Raw genomic sequence first — 25,494 nt, forward strand, 5'->3', positions numbered from 1 at the left:
GTGGTTGCCAGAACTTTACCGTCAAAAATACGGTAGCAACGTTATTGGTTTTACGGGATTGCTCCCACTGTACTGTATATTTTACGGTTTATAACTGTCTAATTAACATATTTATGTTGCTATAAAAACAGTTTAAACCTGTCATATTTACGGTTTATGACCATCTTTTTTACAGCTGAGAACCGTCTTATTTAAAGGTTTACATTGTAATATTTACGGTTCATTACCATCTTTTTTACAGCTCAGAACTGTCTTATTTAAAGGTTTACATTGTAATATTTACGGTTCATGACCATCTTTTTTACAGCTCAGAACTGTCTTATTTAAAGGTTTACATTGTAATATTTACGGTTCATGACCATCTTTTTACAGCTCAGAACTGTCTTATTTAAAGGTTTACATTGTAATATTTACGGTTCATGACCATCTTTTTTACAGCTCAGAACTGTCTTATTTAAAGGTTTACATTGTAATATTTACGGTTCATGACCATCTTTTTTACAGCTCAGAACTGTCTTATTTAAAGGTTTACATTGTAATATTTACAGTTCATGACCATCTTTTTTACAGCTCAGAACTGTCTTATTTAAAGGTTTACATTGTAATATTTACGGTTTATGACCATCTTTTTTACAGCTCAGAACTGTCTTATTTAAAGGTTTACATTGTAATATTTACGGTTCATTACCATCTTTTTTACAGCTCAGAACCGTCTTATTTAAAGGTTTACATTGTAATATTTACGGTTCATTGCCATCTTTTTTACAGCTCAGAACTGTTTAATTTAGAAGTTTGTGTTGTAAGTTACGGTTACAACCTTTAATTATTTCACAAAGCAGACAGGAAACTATTTAAACTACGGAAAAATATTAAAGCCCAGTTTCACAAACAAGGCTTAAGACTAAAATGAAGATTTGAGCTGTCTTAATGAAAATAAACTGCCCTGATACATCTTAATGTTATTGTCATTATTTTGTCTCAAGATGCTCACCAGTAATGTTTTTATCTATGGCATTTTAATAAATGCAAATTAAATATCTTAATTTAACTAAGGCATAGTCCTAGCTTAAGCTAAGCCTTGTCTGTGAAACCGAGCCTTAATATGTAAATGCTGTTGAACTGTTTATTATAAATAAATTGAATAAGTGAATTCATTCAGCAATTCTTTCGAAAGCATTATTTTAATCACACTAGCTGGGAGCTAGAAGAAATAGAAGTTACATTGCTAAACATTCAGATTTTACCCGTAAGAAACTATTAAGAGTACTTTTATACTAATTGATGAATATACAAACCTAAATCAAATCACAAAACCCATCAAAATCTATTGAAGACTTAAAGATCAGTGTGGTCCCAAGTATTTTTTAATAAAGACTGTCAGGCATTTAAAACAACATAACAGTTTTTTAGGTTCTTGTCATGTCTTCTTAACAGAAGTATAAAATGGCTTAAGATCAGTCTTAGGATCACTCAGTCAAGACTACTCATTTAAAACTCAGTTTAAAACATTTCTGCTACATAACTGCCACTTTAAACTGAGCTTGGGAAGATAGGTAAAGGTTAAGTTAAACATTTACAATAACTACTAAAGCAGAACAAGGCACAACAAGTGCATAGTATACATTTCAATGTTAATGGACAATTCCGGCGCAAAATGAACCTAGGGTGTAATATCACATTGGTACCGAGTCGACCGTTCTCTGGGATTTGTTTTCATGATAATCGAATAAAGAGTTTTATCTCTAAAAACTGTTTAGCTTATAACGCTAGTATATGGGGCATCGTGTAAGCACAAATAAATCGCTAGTTAATACCACTAACAAGACTCAAAATAGCCCCACACTAACACTGTAGCAGAATGAGGGTCCCTACATGCAAACCCAAGCATTGAGAACTTTGTAAGTGTACAGACAGTTTAATAAAAATATATTTTATAAAGAGGGCAGGAGCCATCTTTGGAAAACAGTCTCAATCAGTCGAACCGCTCACTTAGCACGGCGTTCGTGGTTCGACTGTTTTCCAAAGATGGCTCCTGCCTTCTTTATAAAATATCTTCTTATTAAACTGTCTGTACACTTACAAAGTTCTCAATGCTTGGGTTTGCATGTAGGGACCCTCATTCTGCTACAGTGTTAGTGTGGGGCTATTTTGAGTCTTGTTAGTGGTATTAACTAGAGATTTATTTGTACTTACACGATGCCCCATATACTAGCGTTATAAGCTAAACAGTTTTTAGAGATAAAACTCTTTACATTCGATTATCATGAAAACAAATCCCAGAGAACGGTCAAATCGGTACCAATGTGATATTACACCCTAGGTTCATTTTGCGCCGGAATTGTCCTTTAATAGTTTAAACTTGGAAACCATTTGCAGGCCACCTTTACAAAGTCTCTCGCCACTCATGATCAGAAAGGTCAGAGATTAAGGTGAAGACTCTTGGGTTCACTGGGACTCGCTTTTTGTTCTTCTTTTCCGCAACCTTTGTGCCCTTTTCGGGATTGATGACGAAAAAACACCTTGAAAAGAAAACAACATTGAAAATCTGAAAATGAAGCCACATGTAAAGTGAACCTCCCCTCTTAGGTGTCTTTACATACCTTTGCAAAAATTCAAGCACTGACGCCAGTTCAGATGGGTAGTGAATGTTGAAACAGTAATAACTGCCAAACATTAGGCAGACAGCGGTGATGAATGTAGTGATGTCATCATTTGCAATCTGGCGGTCCACACTGAGCATGAATCGAACGGCAGCATAGCAGGAGGGTCCTGTGGATACATTTCAATGAAATGAAGTTATGTACATGTAGCAGGGTAATTGTGTTTTATGATTATCATACAAATTGCAGTTTATCTAGTACTGCCCTCCTAAACTATTTCACATAGTAGATTTTTACACATTCTACAACAGATTACTAACTCAATTTACTAAAATAACCTAGTTCAAATGTTTAGATACCCCAAATGGTTAATAGTTAAGGACATTCAAAACTATTACCATTCTCAAATGTCCACATTATTTTAAGGCAAAATATGCAGAACATTTCAAAATGCTTGAATTTTGTGTGAATTTTCAGAAATTTTGTCTCAGAATAAACGAGACACTTGTGAACAATAATCACAAAACACAGAAATGATCATACATATTAAGCATCTAGGGTATCTAAACTTTTAAACTGGATTATTTTTGTAAACCGAGTTATTAGTCTGTGTTGTAGAATATATGTAAAAACCTCTATTATGTAGTGCAGTTTGATCTGGGCAGTACTAATTAAAAACATACACTGCAAGTAGTATGTAAAATATATCAACTCAACTTTATAGATAAACATTTAAGCATTCAAGCTTTGAGGGTGCTACTGTATATGAAGAAAATTTAAACTTACCACACACAATAATGCAAGGCGTCACAGGCAGATTTTCCAACTCAACATCCTTTGCAAGGCTTGTCTCTTCTACATAATGAAGGAGGAGCTCCTCTTTCTCATCAAAATAGGAGAGAAGTAGAAGAATCATGTCTTTTACATCCTCTGAGCAACCATTTGTCTGTCCTCTCAAAACTTGAAGTTTTGTGACAGTCTGTAAGACACGCTTGTTCTTGGTTGCACAAACATTCTTCATGAAGTTCAACAGCCTGCTTCCTTTTCGGTCGATGCTGTTCAGGAAGGTCTCTTTAAGTGGTATCCCTGTGAGATCTTTAAAGTGCACTTCCATTCCACTTTCCTGAAACAAAAATGGCCACTCCTCAGTGAGGGTTTTCATGTCTGTTCCTTTGTTGATATCTTTTCGTTGACTGTAGTATGTAGATTTCATGAGGACCTTCACTTCCTCTTCATTCCAGTCAGTTGTTTGTGACAGACTCCTCATCTTCTCTTTTTTCAACTGCAGACTCTCAGCAGTTTCACTGAGGGGCATAAATCTAACTTCCCAATTCGTGCAGCCATATGTATCTTGGACTGTAGCCCTTTTTTCAGGTGGGACTTCCTCAGTGTCACATTCCTCTGTATCATGAATGCGCTTCTTTATTTTTGGTGTGCTGGTCCGTCTTGCATTTTCAACCCTGGCTTGAAATTGTTTGACCAAAGAGTAGTATCCAGGACCAATCACACTCTCTTCAATCACATCTTGCAAAGACTTAGGATATTTGGCAACCATCCTTTTGGCGACCTCCGTTAAATTCTTCCTACTTGGACAAGCACAGACTTTCATCATTTCCGCAACAACAATCCTCACCATTTCCCTACGCAACCGAGGACTTGGCCTTTTCTGTCTCTCAAGTGCCTGCATTAATTCCTCAGGAAACTTATTCCATGGGACTTCAAAGCTGTCAACCCAGTTCACACTAGAAGAGGAGGTGCTGGGAGATGAGTATGAAGAACTCTGGGACAGAAAAGATCCTGGAGATGAACAGACTGGTTGCTTTGGGGTTTCAGAAATTTCTGCTGTAAAAAAGTCATAAGTACGTACTTAGTTAGACCAGGAATAGTTCAACCAAAATAAAAAACATAACCATTTATTGCCCTGTTGTTATTCCAAACCAGGTGTTCATTTAGAATGACAAGATATTAAGTAAATTACAAACTTTTTGTTTTTACAGTTGAACAGTTACTTTAACTGTAATTTTTTTTGCCTCACTGTTAAAATAAACAGTAAATACATTGTATTAAATAGAACAAATAACAAAAAGTAATAAAGTTATTGCTACTTTTAATAACAAAAGTAATAAATATGTCTGACCATTAAAAGGATAGTTCACCCAGAAATTAAAATTCTGTCATCCTTTACTCACCCTAAGATTGTTCCAAATGTATTGTTCCATACATTTCTTTGTTCTGATAAACAAAAAGGAAGATATTTGGAAGAATGTCAGTAACCAAACATATATCGTCCCCCATTGACTCTAACAGTATTTTTTCCTCCTATGGCAGTAAATGGGGGACGATATCTGCTTGGTTACTGACATTCTTCTAAATATCTTCCTTTGTGTTTAGCAGAACAAAGAAATGTATACACATTTGGAACAATCTGAGAGTGAGTAAATAAGATAATTTTCATTTTGAAATTAAACTTTTTGTAACGGAAACAAAAACATGGACTTACTGGTCTCCTTTAGAACAGAAATAAATTTCCTGGCTTGAATGGGCCTCAGTACAGCTGCCAGATCTGATTCCTTGAGAAATCTGAAATCTTCTGGGGTCTCCACTCCAAGTGACTTTATGGTCTCCTCAAGAGATTTTTTAGTTGCGATTGGGAGGTCAGGTAATACAGCATCAATGGCATTGCTGATGTTTGAAATGTTTAGCTCTGAATCACCCATTTCTGAAAAAATAATAATTTAATAATTATTAAAATAATAATATTAATAATAATAATAATTCACGTAAATAAACCCAAAATTGAGAAAATACAGATCAACAATTATGTTCAGTGTGACATCACACTGTGCTTTAATGGAATTACCCTTTTTCATTCATCATATAGGATGTTAAAGGATAGAAATCTGCCAGGTCATTGATTTTCACACAATGCATTATTTCAGTCTGATTTTTCAATTCATGCAAATGGTATGCAGGAATTAACTCTGCTACATACATTCTCAGCAGAAAATGAACAACTTGATCTTTTATGAGAATAAGTGCAAGTTCTCCAAACTCTATTGAGTCCATATTATTTGTCACAAGGAACTGGCCTTTTTTGTATAACGTACCCTGTACATTACTTCTGCTGAGACTTTGGTATTGTTCTCTGTAAATTCAAACTGCCTCAATGCATCTTTAACAGAATCACTATACAGCTCTGGGTAAAATGGAGTGCTGTTTTTACCCTCAAAGTTAGATCACACATTGACCCTTCTGACAGATAGGCCTGGTACATTTGATGTCTTTCAGAGAGAGTGAAGCACAGGTTTTTGAAATTCTTTAAGTTCCTAGCACATCTTTTAAAGTAACTGTGCTTACTCTCAAAGCGCATCGATCCACAATCTGATCAAAGGACCAAACTTTAAAATCAGTGCAGGGTAGTGTCGCAAGTAGTGATGCTTAGGCTTTAGTCTATGTCCTGGAAAAGAGAGAATCTAGAAGCAAGATATTCTTGGATAAGAACGTCAAGGTATGCGACCTCTGGCAATGAAATTTTCTGTGCACAAACCATCTCCACAATGTCTTTTAGCTGAAGGGTCAACTGCCAAACATCATCCATGGGCTCTTTCACCTTGTCACACATGATCACAGGAAGAAGTCTAAGAAAATTCCAGTTCTGAATAGCATGACCAGAAAGCTTTAAACCATTGGAGTTCACTGCACATGGCTTACTCAATGCATCAGAGGCACTGTATTTAAATTGCTTAATGCGTCTATTCAGAATTGAATAAGTGAACCACTTTTTCTGCTTGCTGAAGTACTTCAGGTAAAGAGCTAAATCATAGGAAAGGATACCCTCAAAAATGTCATGGCCTAAACAAGGTGGCAGGCCAGGCATGCAAACGTGAAAGTAATTCAATGAATTAAAAATTGACTCAGATGTTATACCTTCAACGTTTTGTTGTCCCTCAGACTGTAAAATCTCCACAGCAGAATTGTAGTTTTCAGGAGTGCGCTGAGGCCCACAAGCATTTGGATCCGTTTGAAAATCTCTTCGTGATATCTGGCAATACCTGCAGAAATATTCAGAAAAACTAAAATTTTCTGTGAATCCACCGATATTATGAGACCCCAAATTGTCCCCTGCAATGCACAAAACAGTCCCTTTAACATTTTCCTCTGCCACGGTTATTCCATTGTCTTCCAGGTCTTTTAAGTCTGCAATTAGCCTTGAGAAAACTTTGTCATGTCCAAAGTGTTTGAAGTCTTTTCTCGACACAGCATTACAAGTGACATGTGGTCTGTACTTGATCTTATATGAGGTGGTAAATTAGCCAGAGACAGATATACAGCTAGTATTTTGTGCTTGCTTTTTGCTGAACCTAATGGGTTCACCACCTCAAAAGAATCTTGATATAGAATTAGTTTGAGACATGATGGGTTTTGAGAAAAGAACTCATTGTTTTTGAATACCTGACCATCACTGACATCACAAAGCACATCTGTGCACGGTAAGCATGTATCCTGTGCAGCACAATTCCGCCATAAGTCAGACTCCAATAAACATCTCAAAGTGTCTTTCAATGGAACATAGTAGGCAAACCTCTGTGACCTTGTTTCATCTCTTCCTAAATACAACTTTACTGGTTCTGTGTATCTGAACATCTCTTTGAAAGCCTTTGTTCTTGAAAAAATGGTTCTCATTGGTCCTTCATGACTAATGGTGAATAAGTCAGATTTTTTCACAATATCACATATTCTACCAATGTCCTCATCTGTTAACTCTAAATCACTTTTCAGAAATGCACTCAATTTATTCAAAGTAAATGTCTGTCCTAGTTCATGTATGCTCTGCATCTCTTCAACAATATTTTGTATAGTTGATGCTGGCAGAAGGAACTGCCCATGTAATTTCAAGTAGAAAAGACAAATATTTCTGAGAAACAGGTCATTGAAATTTTCTTGAACTTCACCCTCATTAGTCTCGCTAAATCTCTCTGTAGGGCCTGTAACTAAAGGTTCAGTTTCGAGAGACTGAGAAACTGTCTCCTTATAAAGATCACTTATACTGTTCACGGAACACTGTCTGTGTTTCCTGGACATGTGGGATGTAAACGACGACCTATTAGTGAACGTATGGTCGCATCCTGTTACCGGACATGTCACAACACGTCCTTCGGCTATATGTTCCTTTAAGTGAGCTGTTAGTGATTTGACATCGCGACACTGGCGCTGGCACATAGAAATATTACACGTAAACATCGTAAGGGCATTTGTAGTGTCAACATGTGAATCTATGTTATGTTTACGGTAAAAATGAGCCTTAAATGCCCCATATGAACGAAACGTTTCGTGGCAATCTGTGGCGCCGCACTTGAACACGCATCGTGGTTCATTACGATGAAGTTTGACATGTAAAACGTGTTCCCTAAGGGTTTGCACTGATATTCCACAGAAAAAACAGCTAAACATTGTAACTGCGCGAACAAACACACACTCTACTGTTGTTCTAAACACCTAAATGCTGTTTCACATCTCGGGCTGGACTATACAACTTTAACGTTAGAGCTTGCAAGTCTGACTTTAACGTTACATGCGCGGACATGTTTATGTGTTGTTAAAACAGGGTACACGTTACTCGTGTTTAAAACCACACACTGTTTAATCCAACTTACCAATGTGTCAGACACATAAATTTTACAGAATAAGTTCACTAATTTGTAGTTCTGCTCCGTCAGTGCTTCACAACAACCGTTCGCCAATGGCCAAATAATGCCGAAATGCGGGAAAGCAAAACGCTGACGCTCAGCGCCAATAAGTATTCAGCCAATCAAATTCTTTGCCCACTGGAGGCAAGGCGCAATGTTTATCATGATTGGCTGATGCTTAACGGTTATCTTTCAAATTATTTTCTAACCTTAAAACAAATGCCTGAGAGGGCAGAGACAAAATAGAGCATTGCATTTCAGAAATTTTGTTTTACACACCCTAAAAAATGTAAAACCACTGTTAATTACAGCAAAACAATATTTCAATTAGCAAAATCAAATATACAAATGTCAAGGTGGACATAAGCAGACAATTTAAGGATAGCTACAATTTTATAGACGTCATTCTATAAAGCATTACACAGAAAAATATTTTTTATCACACATGTTAAAATTATGTTTCTGCTGAATTGTGGTTTTTAAATGCACACTGCACAGGGGTGTCAAATATGTGTATGTATTTAAGCCATGTTAAGAGGTTTCATTATAACCTAACAACGAAAACATAAGTTTTTACCACAGCACAGATGTCAACATTTGTGTTTAGTGCATGATTTTCCATAGTAAGATAAGTGCCATTTTCAGGATTGTCACATCCATAACAGTACATAAGCCTCATCCTTGTGAATGGGCACATGAAAATTAAAATAAAGTTATTATTTTATGTTTTGTGAAGAGGCATCCCTTTATTTGTTGGGTAGCCTATTATTGATTCTGGTTTGTACATTTTATTTTAAAGAAGTCATACAAAGTTTTTTGTAACATCCACTACACATGTGTATTTCCTTTTTAAAAAATAGAAAACTAATGCACTGATATTATTCTAATTTTTAAAATCTATCAACAAGAGTTGAGTAAAATATAAACAGATGGTTCAGTATATTGGTAACAAATACATTCTCTGAGAGTTTATATGTTACATCAATAACACAATGTCAAATCCATTATGCTGGAATTGCCCAGGACAATATAATGTTTTCCTTTTTAATACAGTATATTGTTAATTTTACACCAATAAACCATATGTGTTTAATGGTTACATTTATTTTCTTACTCTGTAAAACTAATTACAGTTTTTCACTGTAAATTCTATGTGACAAATTAATGTTTTCCTTTTTACCGGGTATGGTTGTAACACGGGGAGAGTTGTAACACCACCATTTCTACCACTTAGGGATAAGATAGGAGTCATGTAATCATTTCAGTATTTACCTACTTCCTCCCTGATACCGCATGGTGGTTGTCAAGTCTGGAAACCGACACATTCTGAATTTATAGAGAAAAAAATGATTTGGAGGTAAAAAAGTAAATTTTTTGACCAAGACTATCTAAACTATTGCAGATAAAATAGTTTGACTTATATTAGATTAAAATGTAGTTTCTTAGGCAACATGTGATGTAGTTTTCCCCTGCTAATTTCAAACCAGTATGCTAATACAGCTAGCTAAACAGTGACTGACAGGGGTGGGGTGGGTTGTAACACTTCTTGAAAAAGTGTTACAACCATCCCCTATCATACAACTGATTGATTTTAATATTTTTACAGAATGCTAGGCAGTGGAAAAGAAAGACAGACAGAGATGTGACTGCCAGTCTTTTAAAAAAGCATCTGATGAGGTCACAAAGAAGGGCAAGTCAGTCAGATCAGCTGCAAAGGTACATGGCACCCTATGCAGTCTCTGGGCCCACAAAGCCTGCACTCCAGGGTTACCGGCATTCATTTGTCAGCACTGTGACTCTGATTAAGAAGACACACACACACACACACACACACACACACACACACACAATAAGACAGTCTGTTCCAGAGAGGGAGTGAGACATTGTTATTTTATGTCAATAAACCTGTTTTTGAAGCATTTCATAGTGTGGCATCCATTTTAGCTTCTTTTGTGTAATTGTTACAACTTACCCCAGCATGTGTTACAACCTACCCCGGTATGTGGGTACTTTGTATCAAAATTTGAGAACTCTAGCTACAAAATTCAGTGAGTTATAGTTACTGAAGCAAAAAGTGTTACAACCATACCCGGTCTCCCCTAAGTAATACAGTATATTGTTAATTTTACTGTGTAACCCGCACAAGAAGAGACAGTCACAATGTAAGTCAAACTGCATTTTATTGCAGGCAGGCAAAAAACAATCAAGGGGCAAATCCAGTGAAGAGTTGTCGAGGGAAGCGTAGGGTCAAAAGCCGGGGAATCAAGGAGAGTAAAGGGGGCAAATCCGGGAGAGTAGTCGAGGGGAGCGAGGGTCAAAGCCGGGGTAAACAGGATGTACAAACAAGAGGGGACTAGAGGGAGCAAAAGACAGGGGAACAAGAGGAGTTGGCAAGCTAAGAGGAAGACAAGAGGAGTTCAAAACTAGGCGAGACTAGCGTGGGGCAAAGATGTGCAATAACCAACACCCGTGAAACGTAAGTGCTGTGGTATTTATAGTGACGAGTGCAGGTGTAAACAATGACAGGTGACGAGACGAGTGCAGGTGAAACTAATGTGTGGGGATTGGAGGCGTGAGTGCTGGTGGTCATAATGTTCTGGCTCATGGGAGCGGGCATGTGAGTCAGAGGGGAGATAGTTTACGAGCTAGAGCTCGTAATAGCAAAACCGGCGTGGAAGCCCGAGGGAGGAAAAAGAGCGTACTGAGCTCAAGGGGCGGAGCGAGGGAGCGGAAGCGAGCACGCCATGAGTGCATCGCGTCGTGCTTTCGAGGAAGCGGAGATGGGGCAGAGGAGCGGGTTCAGTGACATACTGCAATAACCTGTATTTTCATATGTTTTTAACTGTTAAATTTACGCTCTTACTCCGTAAATCTAATTACAGTTTTTCACTGTAAATTCTACGTGACAAAATAATGTTTTTCTTTTTATGGTAAGTAATACAGTATATTGTTAATTTTACTGCAATAACCTGTATTTTCATATGTTTTTGACTGTTAAATTTACGGTCTTACTCCGTAAATCTAATTACAGTTTTTCACTGTAAATTCTACGTGACAAAATAATGTTTTTCTTTTTATGGTAAGTAATACGGTATATTGTTAATTTTAAGGCAATAACCCGTATTTTCATATGTTTTTAACTGTTAAATTTACGGTCTTACTCCGTAAATCTAATTACAGTTTTTCACTGTAAATTCTACGTGACAAAATAATGTTTTTCTTTTTATGGTAAGTAATACGGTATATTGTTAATTTTACGGCAATAACCCGTATTTTCATATGTTTTTAACTGTTAAATTTACGGTCTTACTCCGTAAATCTAATTACAGTTTTTCACTGTAAATTCTACAGTTATCACATGTTTTGCGAAATACGGTTTTATTCTGTAGCATTTATACGGTATTTTACTGTTAAATTTACGGACATTTTTTACAGTGTATTGGAAAGCGCGGATGAGTCAGTTGGGATAGTAAAATAACGAAATTAGAGTTTTTAAGTGGAAAATAGTATTTATGTAAAGAGATATATTAAAATAAAAAGTGCACAACTCTTCTTAAGTGAAAGCTAAAAAAAAAAAAAAATGCTTCACATGTCGTGCAACCTACTGATAAAGCGCCGACGATGGGTTGGGTTAGTAAAATAACGAAATTATAATTTTTCATATAATTTTTGAAAATTATATGAAATTATATACCCCCCAATCTTCACAAGATTCTTTGCTGTTGTTCTGGGATTGATTTGCACTTATTGCACTCCCATGTTTGGGAGACAGAATGCACCTGGATGATGCGACGGCAGCCATAGTGCGCCAGAATGCTCACCAAACACACTAGCTATTGGTGGAGAGGAGAGAGTAGAGTTATTGAGCCAAATAATGTATTATGCTGAGTGTATGTGTGTGTGTATATATATATATATATAGTAAAATTAAGGAGAGTGGAGAAAAAGAAAGCATTTAATCAGTGAACCAGTAACTACATTTCTCTATAGGTTTAAAGAAGCCGGTGGTCAAATCCAACATGAAAAGGTGACCGACCTTCAGAAACTGGCCCAGATGTATGATGTCATCGTTAACTGCTCAGGCCTAGGGTCTCGCTTCTTGGTTAAAGATGAGAAGGTTTATCCAATACGAGGTCAAGTCTTGAAGGTTAATGCTCCCTGGCTGAAGAATTTCATACGAGATGGAGATGGCAAGACCTACATCTACCCTGGCATCAGCCACGTCATCATCGGAGGCACACGGCAGGTGGATGACTGGCGGATGGAGGTGGATACAGCGGACACTGAGGGGATCATGGAACGCTGTAGCCAGCTGGAACCATCCCTGCTCAAGGCTCAGGTGATAGGAGAGTGGGTGGGCCTACGGCCGGGCCGGGCGAACCTGCGAGTGGAGCTGGAATATCTGCACGTACAGGGCCGTCACGTGCCTCTGGTGCATAACTATGGCCATGGCGGATGGGGTATTACCCTGAGCTGGGGCACTGCACTGGATGCGCTCGGACTGGTGAGGCAAAGTCTGTTTGAAAAACCACCATGTGCCAAACTGTGACTCTGCTCTGTGCCATTGTGCTTACATATATTTATATACACTCATTGAACACTTTATTAGGTACACCTACTAATTCATGTAACTATATAATCAGCCAATCAAGTGGCAGAAGTGCATACAATTATGCAGATATGAGTCAGGAGCTTCAGTTAATGTTCACATCAACCATTAGAATGGGGAAAAAAATGTTATCACAGTTATTTCGACCATGGCATGATTGTTGGTGCCGGATGGGCTGGTTTGAGTATTTCTGTACCTGCTGATCTCCTGGGATTTTCACGTGCAACAGTCTCTAGAGTTTACACCGAATGGTGCCAAAAATAGCTGTCAGCTCGGACCAGTCTTGCAATTCTCCGTTGACCTCTCTCATCAACAAGGCGTTTCCATCCACAGAACTGCCGCTCACTGGATGTTTTATTGTTTTTCGCACCATTCGGAGTAAATTCTAGAGACTGTTGTGTGTGAAAATCCCAGGAATTCAGCAGTTACAGAAATACTCAAACCAGCCCGTTCACATTTTTTCCTTTTTCTGATGGTTGATGTGAACATTAACTGAAGATCCTGACCCGCATGCATTGCACTGCTGCCACACGATTGGCTGATTAGATATTTGCATGAATAAGTAGGTGTACCTAATAAAATGCTCACCTAGTATATATGCTGTGAATAGGGTTTACTCACCCCTGTGTTGTTATAACCCCATTTGACTTTATTTGTCTTAACACAAAGGGAGAAATTGTGAAAAAATATTGTGCTCAATAATGCCACACAATGGCAGTTTATGGTGACCACCTCTTCAAGCGTCAATGCATGCAAAAGTATAATTCAGAAGTCTAATAAATTATTCCATGAGACTCATTATTATTATTATCAGCTGTTATATCTTTACATTTAAAAAGGTAACGTTAATGGTTTCGAAGGATGCTTCTTTAAAATCAAAGGATTAGTCAAATTGATGCCTTCAAGTCACTTTAAATGTCGCAGTGAATGCAATTATGACTTATTCAACTCAAAATCCTTTTTGAATAATTGACTTAATTCAAAATAGTCACAAATTAAACAAGTCAAACTACTTCAGTTTCTATCATGCTAAAGGACAGAATACTAAAGAGGAACTCATATGTGTGTACAGAGACACCCTCAACAAATCTTAATAGTCTAAAGCGTTCATTAAACGCAAATAAGAGAGAGGCACGCAACTATTTCCAGTCATGCCAGTGCAGCTCCAATCTACTTGAAAGGAGAAAGAACAACACCTCAAAAACGGTTGTCAAGATTATGATCAAAGAACAAATTTCAAATCAGCAATAAAATCTGACAATACTGGTACCATAAATTGTGCTTCTTCATCTTGTATTACGCTAAAAAAAAAAAAACATCCCGGCGTCTGTAGCTAATGCGCATGCGCGTTATGGAGTTGATTGACGGGTGATGTCTGCATCTATAAGGCGATTGGCTCTTTTACCTGTAAGGCGGAACTTTCTTTCTACATCCGTTGGGCATTCAGAGCTCCTTGGCTGAGTGTTAGAAGTGGCCCATCTCTGCTAAATAATCTCTGATGGTATCATTAGTGTTTTATGCATATTTAAAAATGATCAGGGCCTATGAATTAAATGAAAATAATACAATTATTGTAACAGTTTGAGTGTACAGTAAAGTGTCTGTAAGGCATTACATAATTTGTACATAATTGTTTTATTTTTTTTTTTTTTTACTTCAGCAGTGAAACCTACTTAAGACAAATGTAATTCTGGGTAGAGGAATGAGTTTATAGTATATTGTATAATTGTAATTAAATAATGCTGATAATGTACAGCTAATGTGTATTTAAAGTTTTACACATATAGATGTCATGAAACTTTCACATATATATTTTCCATAAATACAAATAAATGAAGGTTTCTTGACATTGGTAACAATTTGAATATACAGTAAATGATTAGTTAAGCGTTATAATATATACTGCATTCATATATTCAATTATTACTACGGTAGTAAAGCCTACTTAAGATATAATTCTGGGATAACGAATGAGTTGACAGGGTTACTAAATATTTTAATTATAGCTGGTAATGTACATTCAATTTGCTGTATGTATTTTTTAACTTTCTCTCTCTCTCACACACACACACACACACTCTCACACTCACTCACACACTTGTGCATCAACTACAGATCTGTTAAGGTTAATATATTTTTATCAGATTTATCAGAATCTGTTTTTAAAGTTGCAACTGTTGATGAAATGAAAGATGGATGACTTTATTAATTTTTAAAACACATTTGTCTCTGAAAAGCCATTTACAACCGTTCACAGTACAGTTCATTCTCACAACCTGCATTAACCTCCATCCTTTACCTCAAAACACAATGCAATAGAGTGACATATGTACTGATAAATGTTACAAGAAAAATCATCAAATAAGACCCCTATTACAGCACAAAATAAATATTTTAGTGAATCAATTGGAACATTGCCTAGCAAAATATCAGACAATGCAAAAAAAAATAAAAAGAGTCACCAAAACTGCAGAATTCTTTATATTAAAGGCAACTTTTTAAAACAATATTCAGTATTTTGACTACTTCTATATTAATAAAAAAAAATAATTTAGATGAGACTGCTTCATCAATATGATACATTGTTTTCATTGTGCCATAAACAATAAGCTACTGTTATATCTTTACATTTAAAAAGGCAACGTTAATGGTTTCGAAGGATGCTTCTTTAAAATCAAAGGATTAGTCAAATTGATGCCTTCAAGTCACTTTAAATGTTGCAGTGAATGCAATTATGACTTATTCAACTCAAAATCCTTTTTGAATAATTGACTTAATTCAAAATACAGTCACAAATTAAACAAGTCAAACTACTTCAGTTTCTATCATGCTAAAGGACAGAATACTAAACAGGAACCCATATGTGTGTACAGAGACACCCTCAACAAATCTTAAGTCAAAAGCGTTCATTAAACACAAAAAAGAGGCACGCAACTATCCACCAGGGGAGTCTTTGAAACAGTATTGCTGTTTGATCATTCCAGAGCACATCGGTTTTCATTCAAGTCCTTTATCCCTTGAAATGGAGTCAGTTTGCACACATTCAAAGTCAAATACATAGCTGTAACCAATCAAGTCCTGGAGTCCAGTTTGACAATGTCCAGGTGTGCTTAAGGGATCACACATATCTCTGACAACCCTCTCAATGGGATCTGTGACAAATGGAATAACGAACAACAAGTCAGAAATGTTTGTCAAGAATACAGCCACTGATTATATCCCATCATCATCATATAGAGAACTCACTGCTATCCGATGTTGCTTCAGAAGTTGTTGGACTCTAGTCCGATCGATTAAAATGGCAATGTCACCCAAAGGTTTGTCGAGAGCCTCAGAGTACCTCTGGACCAAAGAGAACGGCACGCCATAGTGACCATGCTGTGAAGCAAGAGATGTACAGAACAGTGTAAATTCAATACATGAAACAAGCTAGATACATTTAGTAATGTTGCAAAAGCCAAGCATCACTATTCATTAGGGTTTGGTGCCAATAACTTGTTCAGAACTGGTTCCATTCTTTAGAAAATACCGGAGCCGTAAGATCTTCATGACTTTAAGCTCCGTCAATTGTTCTCCTACATGCAATTTTGTCGACGATGCGGGTTGAACACTGTACAGTACTTAAATCCTCCGACAGTGTTTCTAGCAGTGCAATTCACCAACAGCTCTGCCCTCTACTGGGTCTACAGCATACCCAGAGCACTATTAGTGTATTTCAAATTTACAAACCAATGACTCTTGTGAACCGGCCAAAATTTTGACTCTTATATGAGCTGGTCCTTTTTAGTGAATCAAAAACACATGCATCAATTGGAGCGGTTACAGAATGGATCTTCTACTAGATAAATAGCTAGATCAGTACAACAGTATTCTGGCTTTGTCATATTCCATACATATTCCTTACTGTAAACTTTGCTATGATTCGTGTTTACTAGAGGCAAATGTGAGATACTTAACCCAAGTATAATAGTTTTAATGTACAGCACAGTTACCTTATCAGAATATGGTTCTTCTGTGAGGTCAATGCTATCAGAGCACAACTTCTCCTCCACCAAAGTTTCCAGGTTGGCAATTTTTGCTGTCTGAGCTTTCTTCGCAGGCCTGTAGATGAGTGGGTTGGAGGTCCGTTTAACTTCAAAGCCAGATATGGACTTCTCTGGCTTGGTAGTGTTTATAAAAACATCTGTGCTACTGATCCCAGTGTCCCTGCTCTTTAATAATTGCAATGGAAGTGGCTTTGGAGGAACTGGTGGTTTTATGCGTTGTGTGCATAGGGAAAGATCTTCTAAGAGTCCTTCTACATCTACAGACACCTCTTCATAATCCTCCTCTAAAATGTTGGAGGCAGAAGATAGTTGAGCGTCAATTCCATGCTCTTGAGACTCATTCAGTGCTACAGGATTCTCCTGACCACTTGCTTGACTTGGAATCTCAGGAGTGTTCCTGAGGTCGTCTGCACTGCATGGCTGCAGTCTTTCAGGATTTTGTTGCAGATGAAGTTCCCCTGCAGAGAAGCAACGCTTCCAAAGCTCAGTACGAGTTAACAGCCTATCCAGCGCACCACAACTACCACTGAGGGGTCTTCCTTTGAGCACGCAGTGGCTCGTTCCTAGACAAACATTCTGCATGGATTCAATTTGCAATGGAAGTGGGACCAACTGAAGATCTGGTCTGGATTTTGGGGTGGATCTGCTGGAATGAAGGGGTGGAGGAGGATACTCAGGGGAGGGCAGGTGACTGGACTCAAAGCCTGACGAAGACCTGCTTAAATGAGTCGTCTTTTTGGCTTTGCCTACAAGGAGAGTCATGTGGAAAACCATGTGACTTATGGGGCTTTTCCACTGTACAGTTCAACTCAACTCTACTCTGCTCTGCTCGCTTTTTTGGGGTTTTCCACTGTGGATAGTACCTGGTACCCGGTACTTTTTTTAGTACCACCTCAGTCGAGGTTCCAAGTGAGCCGAGCCGATACTATATGTGACGTCAAAATCCTGCAGATCACTGATTGGTCAGAGAGAATTGTCACTACCAGAATCACTGGATTTCCGACACGCAACATCAACCTGCTAGTTTTAAAGTTAGTAACAGCGATAGCAGTATCATTTGTTCATGCGACTTTCGGAACGTGAAAAAGAAATGGCTGTGTGCAAAGCCATGGCGTGGTCAATAAACAAGGTGCAGACGGTCCACTCGTTAGCGTTGAGCGAAACGATAAAGTCTCTCAGGAAGTGTCTCAGCTGTTGGCCGCACACGGCTACCACCGGACCTACTAACAGTGTAGGGAGAAGTAAAAAAAAAAAACGTAAAAGTGACTACAGAACCATCAAGGAACAGTGGAAGTGGTTCGACCAAATGGACGCCATCTAAACCGACGAGCAATGGGAGGGAGAGTGCCCTGGACTCGGCCACGGTGGAGGATGGTACGTTTTGTTACGTTAACTCTATTCTCTGTTTGAAATCTTCACTTTATTTAGTTGAGCAGCTACTAGAAGCTTCTAAAACAACTACTCCAATTTAACTGTTACACTTGTGTAAAATCACCATGCAACAACTGCTTTATGCAGCACAATGAGCTAGTAGCTAAAAGCTAGCGGTCGTGTTATTGTTTTGGTCAGTTTGTGTCGTGTATAAGATGATGTCACGGCAGTAGAGGCGGCGCAACTATGACGATCAGCCTATAATCCCTCCCATGTTGATGCAGCACTAAACTGCAGTGGAAAAGCAAGCTCAGAAAAGTAAAACGAGTAGAGTTGAGGCGAGTCGAACCGTAACGTACAGTGGAAAAGTGCCATTACAGTACATGACAACACAGTCAACAATACCTGAAAGGAATAGTTCATATTTGAAATAGGAACATTCATTTCAATCATTTACTCACATTCATGTCATTTTTTATTCAACAAAAGCACATAGTGACAAGGGGCTGTCGAGCTCCAAAAAGCACTAAAGCGTAATAAAAATACCCTATACACCATATTTCAAGTCTTTGAAGCCATATAATAGCTTTGTGGAACACAAAGAACTCGTAGCCAGGACTGGTACTAAGATACAGGGGGCACAAGGAAAATCTAGTGTGCATTAGCCCCTACTCGATTCATGCATTCTTTGCATGGGACAAAAAAATCAGCTTGTAAATTGTGCCAAACTTTTCCTTTTGTGTTCTACAGAAGAAATTGAGTCATTCAAGTTTGGAACCACACGATGGGGAGTATATGATTAATTATTGAGTGAACTATCCCTATAATATCATCTGTTCTGAGTTGAGTTCTGTATGCAAAGAGAAATAGATTGATATGTGATGTATAGTGATGATGGGAATGGCCAGGAAATGTGAGCAGACAGAAACAAAGGCAGGCAGTTCAGAGGAGAAGGTCATAGAGCATTTTATTCCATAGCTTCTGTAATGACAGTGGCAGACATCATCTCCTTTTCGGTCAGTAACAAACAGACAAAGCTTGGCTGGGGCAGTCCACAAACGATCATAAGACAGCTTCAGTCCGTTCCACATACATGGATTCGGTAGGTTATTTTTAGCCACAGTTTCAAACAACAGGTAAGACATTTGAAGCTGAATCTCACAAAACCAGTCAAGAACATTTCAAAGTTGTATTGAAGCCCACAATCAAAAATATTTGATTTAAAAGGAAATTAAGTCTTCTTTTAGGACCATTAAGATTTTATGCACGTAATGTTTTATGAAATAAAGCAAAGCCCCCTCTTTCTCATTACAATAATGCTAAATGTCATTGTCATTACTGTAATAAAAAAGGCCTATTGTTTTAAAAATTGGTTTAGTTAATTAAAGGCCAATTAATTACATTGTGCAGTACACAGTATAGGGGTGCTTTTTCTCGAAAGTAAGCCCATTAAAAAATATTTCACACAATCTCTAGTTTTTAAATGTGTCTACTAACAATGTCCACCAGTGTATGTACATGCATCACTGGAGTTTTGAATTTTCTTTTCTGAAAGTCATTAAAATTCCCACCACATTGGGAATTCTGTGGTGGAAATGTTGCTGATGGAAATTACATTTTTATTGTTTTTTTTAACTCTTGACTCTTTTGTCTTGCTAAGGCTACTTTTATAGCTAACATTTAATGTATTGAAAATATACACAATTAAAAAATATTTTCACACTTCTTCTTTCGGCTGCTCCCGTTAGGGATCACCACGGTGGACCATCCGTGATCCGCATATTTGACTTGGCACAGGTTTTACGCTGGATGCCCTTCCTGACGCAACCCCCAGTGACTGGGGGACTCTCACTCACACCTACAGGGCAATTTAGAGTCTCGGGGCAATTTAGAGTCTCCAATTCACTAAAGCTGCGTTCACACTGTCAGCAACAAGCAGCGACAAAATGACCTCATCTCATTCATTTTCAATGAGAGCTGGCGACTTCCGGCAACACGAACGAAGGCGACCGTTGGAGACCGGATGTGGGCGTGTCCAGCGATGCAACAAATTTGAGAAATGTTTTACTTCATGCAAATGAAGAGCGACTTTTGGGAGCGACGGCCAATACGAGAGAAGACGGTAGAGCTCAGCTGATCCTAATATTTTAATAATAATATACATTTTAAAGAAACAGTGCTGTTTAGACTCTCCATAAATACTACTAGCGACCAAACCGCCAGCCACTGGCGACATGCAGCGACAAAGTAGCTGGCAGTGTGAACACACCTTTAGCCTGCATGTTTTTGGACTTGTGGTGGAAACCTGAACACTTGGAGGAAACCCACACGAACACAGGGAGAACATGCAAACTCTACACAGAAATGCCCAGTTGAGCCAGGACTCGTACCCGGGACCTCCTTGCAGTGAGGCGACAGTGCTAACCACTATTTTCACATTTTAACATAATTACAGCTTGATTGGAAATGAGATCACAAGTGATATTTACTTTGATTTTTCATTGTTTTGTCTCATATTTCATCACAGGTATGCTCTTCATTTACACGTTTGTTGACTTGGTTAACAAGTACACTAACTTTTAAAAAACATTATTAGGGGGCAAAATGGTTTGGTATGGTGGAAATGATGCCACAACTGTGGGATAATGTTTCAGAACAAATTAATAGAAATCCTTTTCACACAATAAATGTCTAATTGGTTTATGTTTATTTGACTCTTTGTTTAGATTATCATTGTTTTAAACATGTAATACTTTGCGTTTTTATAATTGATTTTCACTGTTTATTGAAAGTCTGGCCCTGAGATTTTACTAAAAGAGTAAAGTCTACACATAAAAGCCATTTGAAAAGAACCAAAAATAAATGAAGGTCTGGTAAAGAGATTTCTAAGTACCTTCACAAAACAAAACAAAGCATTGCAGTATTTATTGTACTACTGAGAACTATGGGGGACAAAAACATCATATAAATGACATCAATGAGATGTAAATAGTAAAGTAATAAATATTATCGAAAAAATAAAAAAACAATTATTTTGATTTTGGGGTGAAATATGACCCGACATGTTTCTGTGAGATTCACCTGACCAAAAGTGATAAAGACATTTTTATGTCTACAGCTATGATTGTATGTTTTGCCCCTACCTATGGAACAGGCTGTACCATTTTTGTAAATATATCTACTTTAGTCTCATATGTTTTCATATCACAAATTATTTTTAGGCACATCTAAAGATATTGTGCAACATTATATAATTTTTTACTAAAAAAATATACACACACGAATGGCAACGTCTTCGCAAGCACAAGCTAAAAAAAAAGAAAAAACGAATTTCCATTGTAAAGTTTTCACAAGGGCTATTAACATTCACAAGAGCATGTTAGGAATATTATTAAAGCTGAAGTGTCATTTCTGCACAACGGATGTCACCAAAAGGAATAGCAAAAACAACTTCCAAGCAGGTGTAATTGAACGCCTCCCTGTCTTCTATTGGTCAACAAAACTTTGTCTCACACCAAACATATGCCACTGATTCAGCCACTGTTGACAATGTTGCTCAAACAAACAGAGCAATGTTTTAAAAGCGCTATAGAGATCCCCAGTATTTACACTCTTTGGGGAAATGAACCTACACATGGCTTACTTATAATCATCTCTGCATATTACGCTGGGATATGACACCGTTTTTAAACATTGAAATATGACACACTGCAGCTTTAAATGGTCTAAACCAAAAGTTTCCTACTCTCTTCCCGGAGGCCCCCCAACACTACACATTTTGGATATCTCCCTCATCAAACACACCTGATTCAACTCATTAGCTGGTTAGTGGAGACTCCAAGACCTGAATTGGGTGGGTCAGAAAAGGGAGGTATACTGTACAAAGTGTGCAGTGTAGGGGGGCCTCCTGGAATAAGGTTGTAAACCACTGGTCTAAACCAAAGCAAATGAATACCATGTACATTTATGTGATCATATTTTTAAGCTGTAACAGTGACTACTCTCAATTCTGGGCAAAACGGTCCTTAAGATCTGCAACTTTGTCACTGTTTTGGCTCATCACAAATTCAGCAAGTGCAAAACCATCACGCAATACCATCTGTCTGTTTTCAAATGGAAATGGACTGAAGTGAAATTCAAAGCAAAGTCACAACACAATTAACTGATGCTGTGGAGTCGGATACAAATGAGAGGTCCATTGAATGCTGGTTGAGAATGAAAAACGATGAGTCGTAGCAGGTGACGTCTTCACGGCAGAGAGAAGAGTGAAAGCAGAAATGGACAGAAATGGCAGAAGAAGTCATCGCAGTTCAGTTTGTTTGATTGGATTCATGCAGAAATGCAGAGACAGCGGCTCAGAGAGGAGAGGAAGAGGAGGGCTGAAGAGTCACAGACGAGGAAGGCTGTCATTACCGTTCTCCAGGTTCTCGTTGCTCTCGTAACAGCCCGAGTCGCGAGGAGAGTCGCCTGGCGGGATGTGAACCTCAGAGAGAAGCTTCTCTTCGGAACCGTCTGATATTCCTTCACGTTCTGGGTCACTGTTGCCTTTAGACAAACAAAACAACGAATTAGTCTTCATAGAAAATTAATCAAGTTAAAGAGTCTGAAAATCTGATTAACAAAATAATGCTATGATGTCTTACAAGTCCTCAATGTGCAGCTGAAATGCAAAACGGGATTGAGACGTTCCCCAGTGAGCAATCCAAGGCAGAGGGGGTCAACGATGTACGACATTCGGATTACTCCCCTATACATATCATTTTTAAATGCTTTTATCTTACTGTCACACTCTTGCAGAAGTTCGACGGCGGTGAGCAGCACTGCTCGGTGTTGCGGGTCTCTGATGTTCAGCTCATCCAGATCTTCTTCCTCCAGCAGTTTAAACGTGTCCAGATCTTCATAGCCGTTAAACAGGAATGTGGGCATGTGCTCCTGCGAGACAGAAGTGAATTTATTTCTTTATTAAATGCGTAATTTAAAGGTGTCTTACTGTGCGTGTTGTAAACGAGAGATGTTACTTTAAGATTGATGCGTTCCAAGAGTTCCTCTATGGAGGTGGGTTTAGGAGGACGACTCTTTCTTCTCTTCTTCGTGCGTTTGGGTTTCTCCTCTTCTTCATTCAGCACGTCCACGTAAACAAACTTAAAGGTTCCCACCTTGTTATTCAGCAGCCCCATCCAGGTGCCCATGGGCGGCTTACTGATGATGTCAATCAAATCTCCTCTCTGGAAAAGTACACCAAAGCCAAAGAAAGACGACTGTAACAACAAACATCGCCACCCAATAATCGGCTTTGATGGCAACATTTCTCAATTCTTTAAATGAAATATAACCTTTTACCTTGAGTTTGAGGGAGTCTGTGTCATATGGGCTGGGTGTGAAGTCTGTATGTACAAGAGCTCGACCGCAGAACGGTCCTCTGTACGGCAGCTCGTCTTCATCGCCGTCTTCTGATTTCACACTCTCTCTATTGCTGGTGGAGGAATCTGTGGTGCTGACCGTCTGACCACCTGTAAAAATAACTTACACTGTCACTAACAAAAAAGTACCATGTTGTTATATGGACATATACCATAGTAATACCACAAAATACTTTATCTTGGACTTCAATGTAAACACCATAACATCTCATATTACAGTGCCACGGCACACTTTTTACGACTAAACAATTCTACACATAGGCTAACCATCATCAATATTTTTCCTTTTCAAGAACTTGTCCATTATGAACAACAGAGACACGAAGCAGATGAATGTTTGGCCACTAAAACACAACATATGTACAACGCAATATTACAAAAAACTAAAACGATTAAAATATGAACAAAACACGTTAAAAATGAACTGAACAGAACTCAATCGACAACTCAAACCTTCCTCCTGGTGCGACTTAAACTAGCCTGTGCTTAATGAAACGCATTAATGGAGACTGATGCTGAGGTGATTGTCATTAGATTTTGTATCTTTGTCTTGGACGGACGAATTCTCGTTGCAGTTTTCATTTGGTTCTGGAGGCTGAACCCAGACTGGATTCCCCGACCACCTGGAGCGAAGGAGTCACTGCCAGGGGTGGAGGAGTGCCCTGCCGTCCCCCAGAAACGCGGAGGGGTCGAGGGGACCGCCGTCTGTGAGGGGAGGACGGAAGCGACTCCCCGACCACCTGGAGTGGTAGGGCCACTGCCAGGGGTGGAGGAGAGTCCCCATGGGTCGCCGACAACGTGGAGGGGCGTTCTGTCCGCTGGGGGTCGGTCTGACTCCGGTCCACCCGGGGAGGAGCGGCTGCCGTCTGCCTCTCTGCCGCTCCGTGTTGGCCTTTGTCCCTCGCCTATTTTGTTTGTTGTTGTTTTTACCCACCTGCCTCCTCCCAGGGTGCAAGGCATGCTCAGAAGCGCAGCTCAGTGAGTGCACCTGACACCCCATAAGGAGCTCAAATTAAACATGGCGACACATCAATAACATCAAACACCAAACGTCATGACACACGAACCAATGAGGTTTGGTGTTAATGACATGTCATAAAATTTCATTTAGGTTCTGTATACATGAGTCAATGATTTGATATGATGAGAGAATAACTAAAATGTTGGTCTGTTCATCATACAAAGTGATCGTATGTGACTTTTAATACTTTTACCAGACTCAAATGTATAAATGTCTCTAATAATACAACACATTGTAGTTTTATTGTGACTTGGTTTTAAAAAAAGAATGAACCATTTTTGATTTCCGACATTGTGAGACAGCAGTGCGTGAAACAGACAAAGACACATCAACAAACTTACTCATGGAGCTCTGTCCACTGAGTGAACTCCTCAAACTCTCCACTGACCCTCCGGCTTTGAGTTTGGGTTTCTCCAGAGAGTCTGTGTCCGTGTGAGGAGATTGTGGGCTGCTTGGAGCTCTGCTGGGGCTCGACTGAGTCAAAGAGAAGCACAACATACTGCTCAATACATACTTCATACTTAATATTAACTACCTCATATTTAACTGTCCATAGGACGCACTAGACACCGCAAAATTTACCCGAATAGTTCCACAGCCAGTTCTACGAATTCTGCCTACACAAATGCTGGGCTAATAATTAGCCCAGCATTAGCCCAGGTCAGACTCTTCTGTAAAATGTATTTACTGTTTCTGAGTTAAAATTCTCATTTTCTAACTGATTTGGTTATGACACCCAA

The 25,494-nt window shown here is 38.5% G+C and overlaps 2 protein-coding genes across 5 annotated transcripts in view; one reads left to right on the forward strand and one right to left on the reverse strand.

Annotated features, from left to right (window-relative positions):
* Positions 1–14,882, forward strand: part of ddo (D-aspartate oxidase) — a 21,662-nt gene extending 6,780 nt beyond the window's left edge. The window contains exon 5 of the mRNA XM_052153674.1: positions 12,278–14,882. Coding sequence (XP_052009634.1) covers positions 12,278–12,836 — 559 coding nt within the window. The 3' untranslated portion in view covers positions 12,837–14,882. The remainder of the gene's footprint in view (positions 1–12,277) is intronic.
* A 98-nt stretch (positions 14,883–14,980) lies between these two features.
* The window catches only part of LOC127662474 (SAM and SH3 domain-containing protein 1-like), a 110,882-nt gene continuing 100,368 nt past the window's right edge, over positions 14,981–25,494 (reverse strand). For all 4 annotated transcript variants that reach the window (XM_052153653.1, XM_052153655.1, XM_052153656.1 and 1 more), the window contains exons 13-20: positions 25,096–25,228; positions 23,654–23,823; positions 23,332–23,538; positions 23,095–23,245; positions 22,727–22,858; positions 16,889–17,688; positions 16,143–16,274; positions 14,981–16,048 (exon numbers count right to left, since the gene is read on the reverse strand). In XM_052153653.1, coding sequence (XP_052009613.1) covers positions 16,007–16,048; positions 16,143–16,274; positions 16,889–17,688; positions 22,727–22,858; positions 23,095–23,245; positions 23,332–23,538; positions 23,654–23,823; positions 25,096–25,228 — 1,767 coding nt within the window. In that variant the 3' untranslated portion in view covers positions 14,981–16,006. The remainder of the gene's footprint in view (positions 16,049–16,142; positions 16,275–16,888; positions 17,689–22,726; positions 22,859–23,094; positions 23,246–23,331; positions 23,539–23,653; positions 23,824–25,095; positions 25,229–25,494) is intronic.

Source organism: Xyrauchen texanus, chromosome 22, assembly GCF_025860055.1.
Source record: "Xyrauchen texanus isolate HMW12.3.18 chromosome 22, RBS_HiC_50CHRs, whole genome shotgun sequence".
NCBI lineage: Eukaryota > Metazoa > Chordata > Actinopteri > Cypriniformes > Catostomidae > Xyrauchen > Xyrauchen texanus.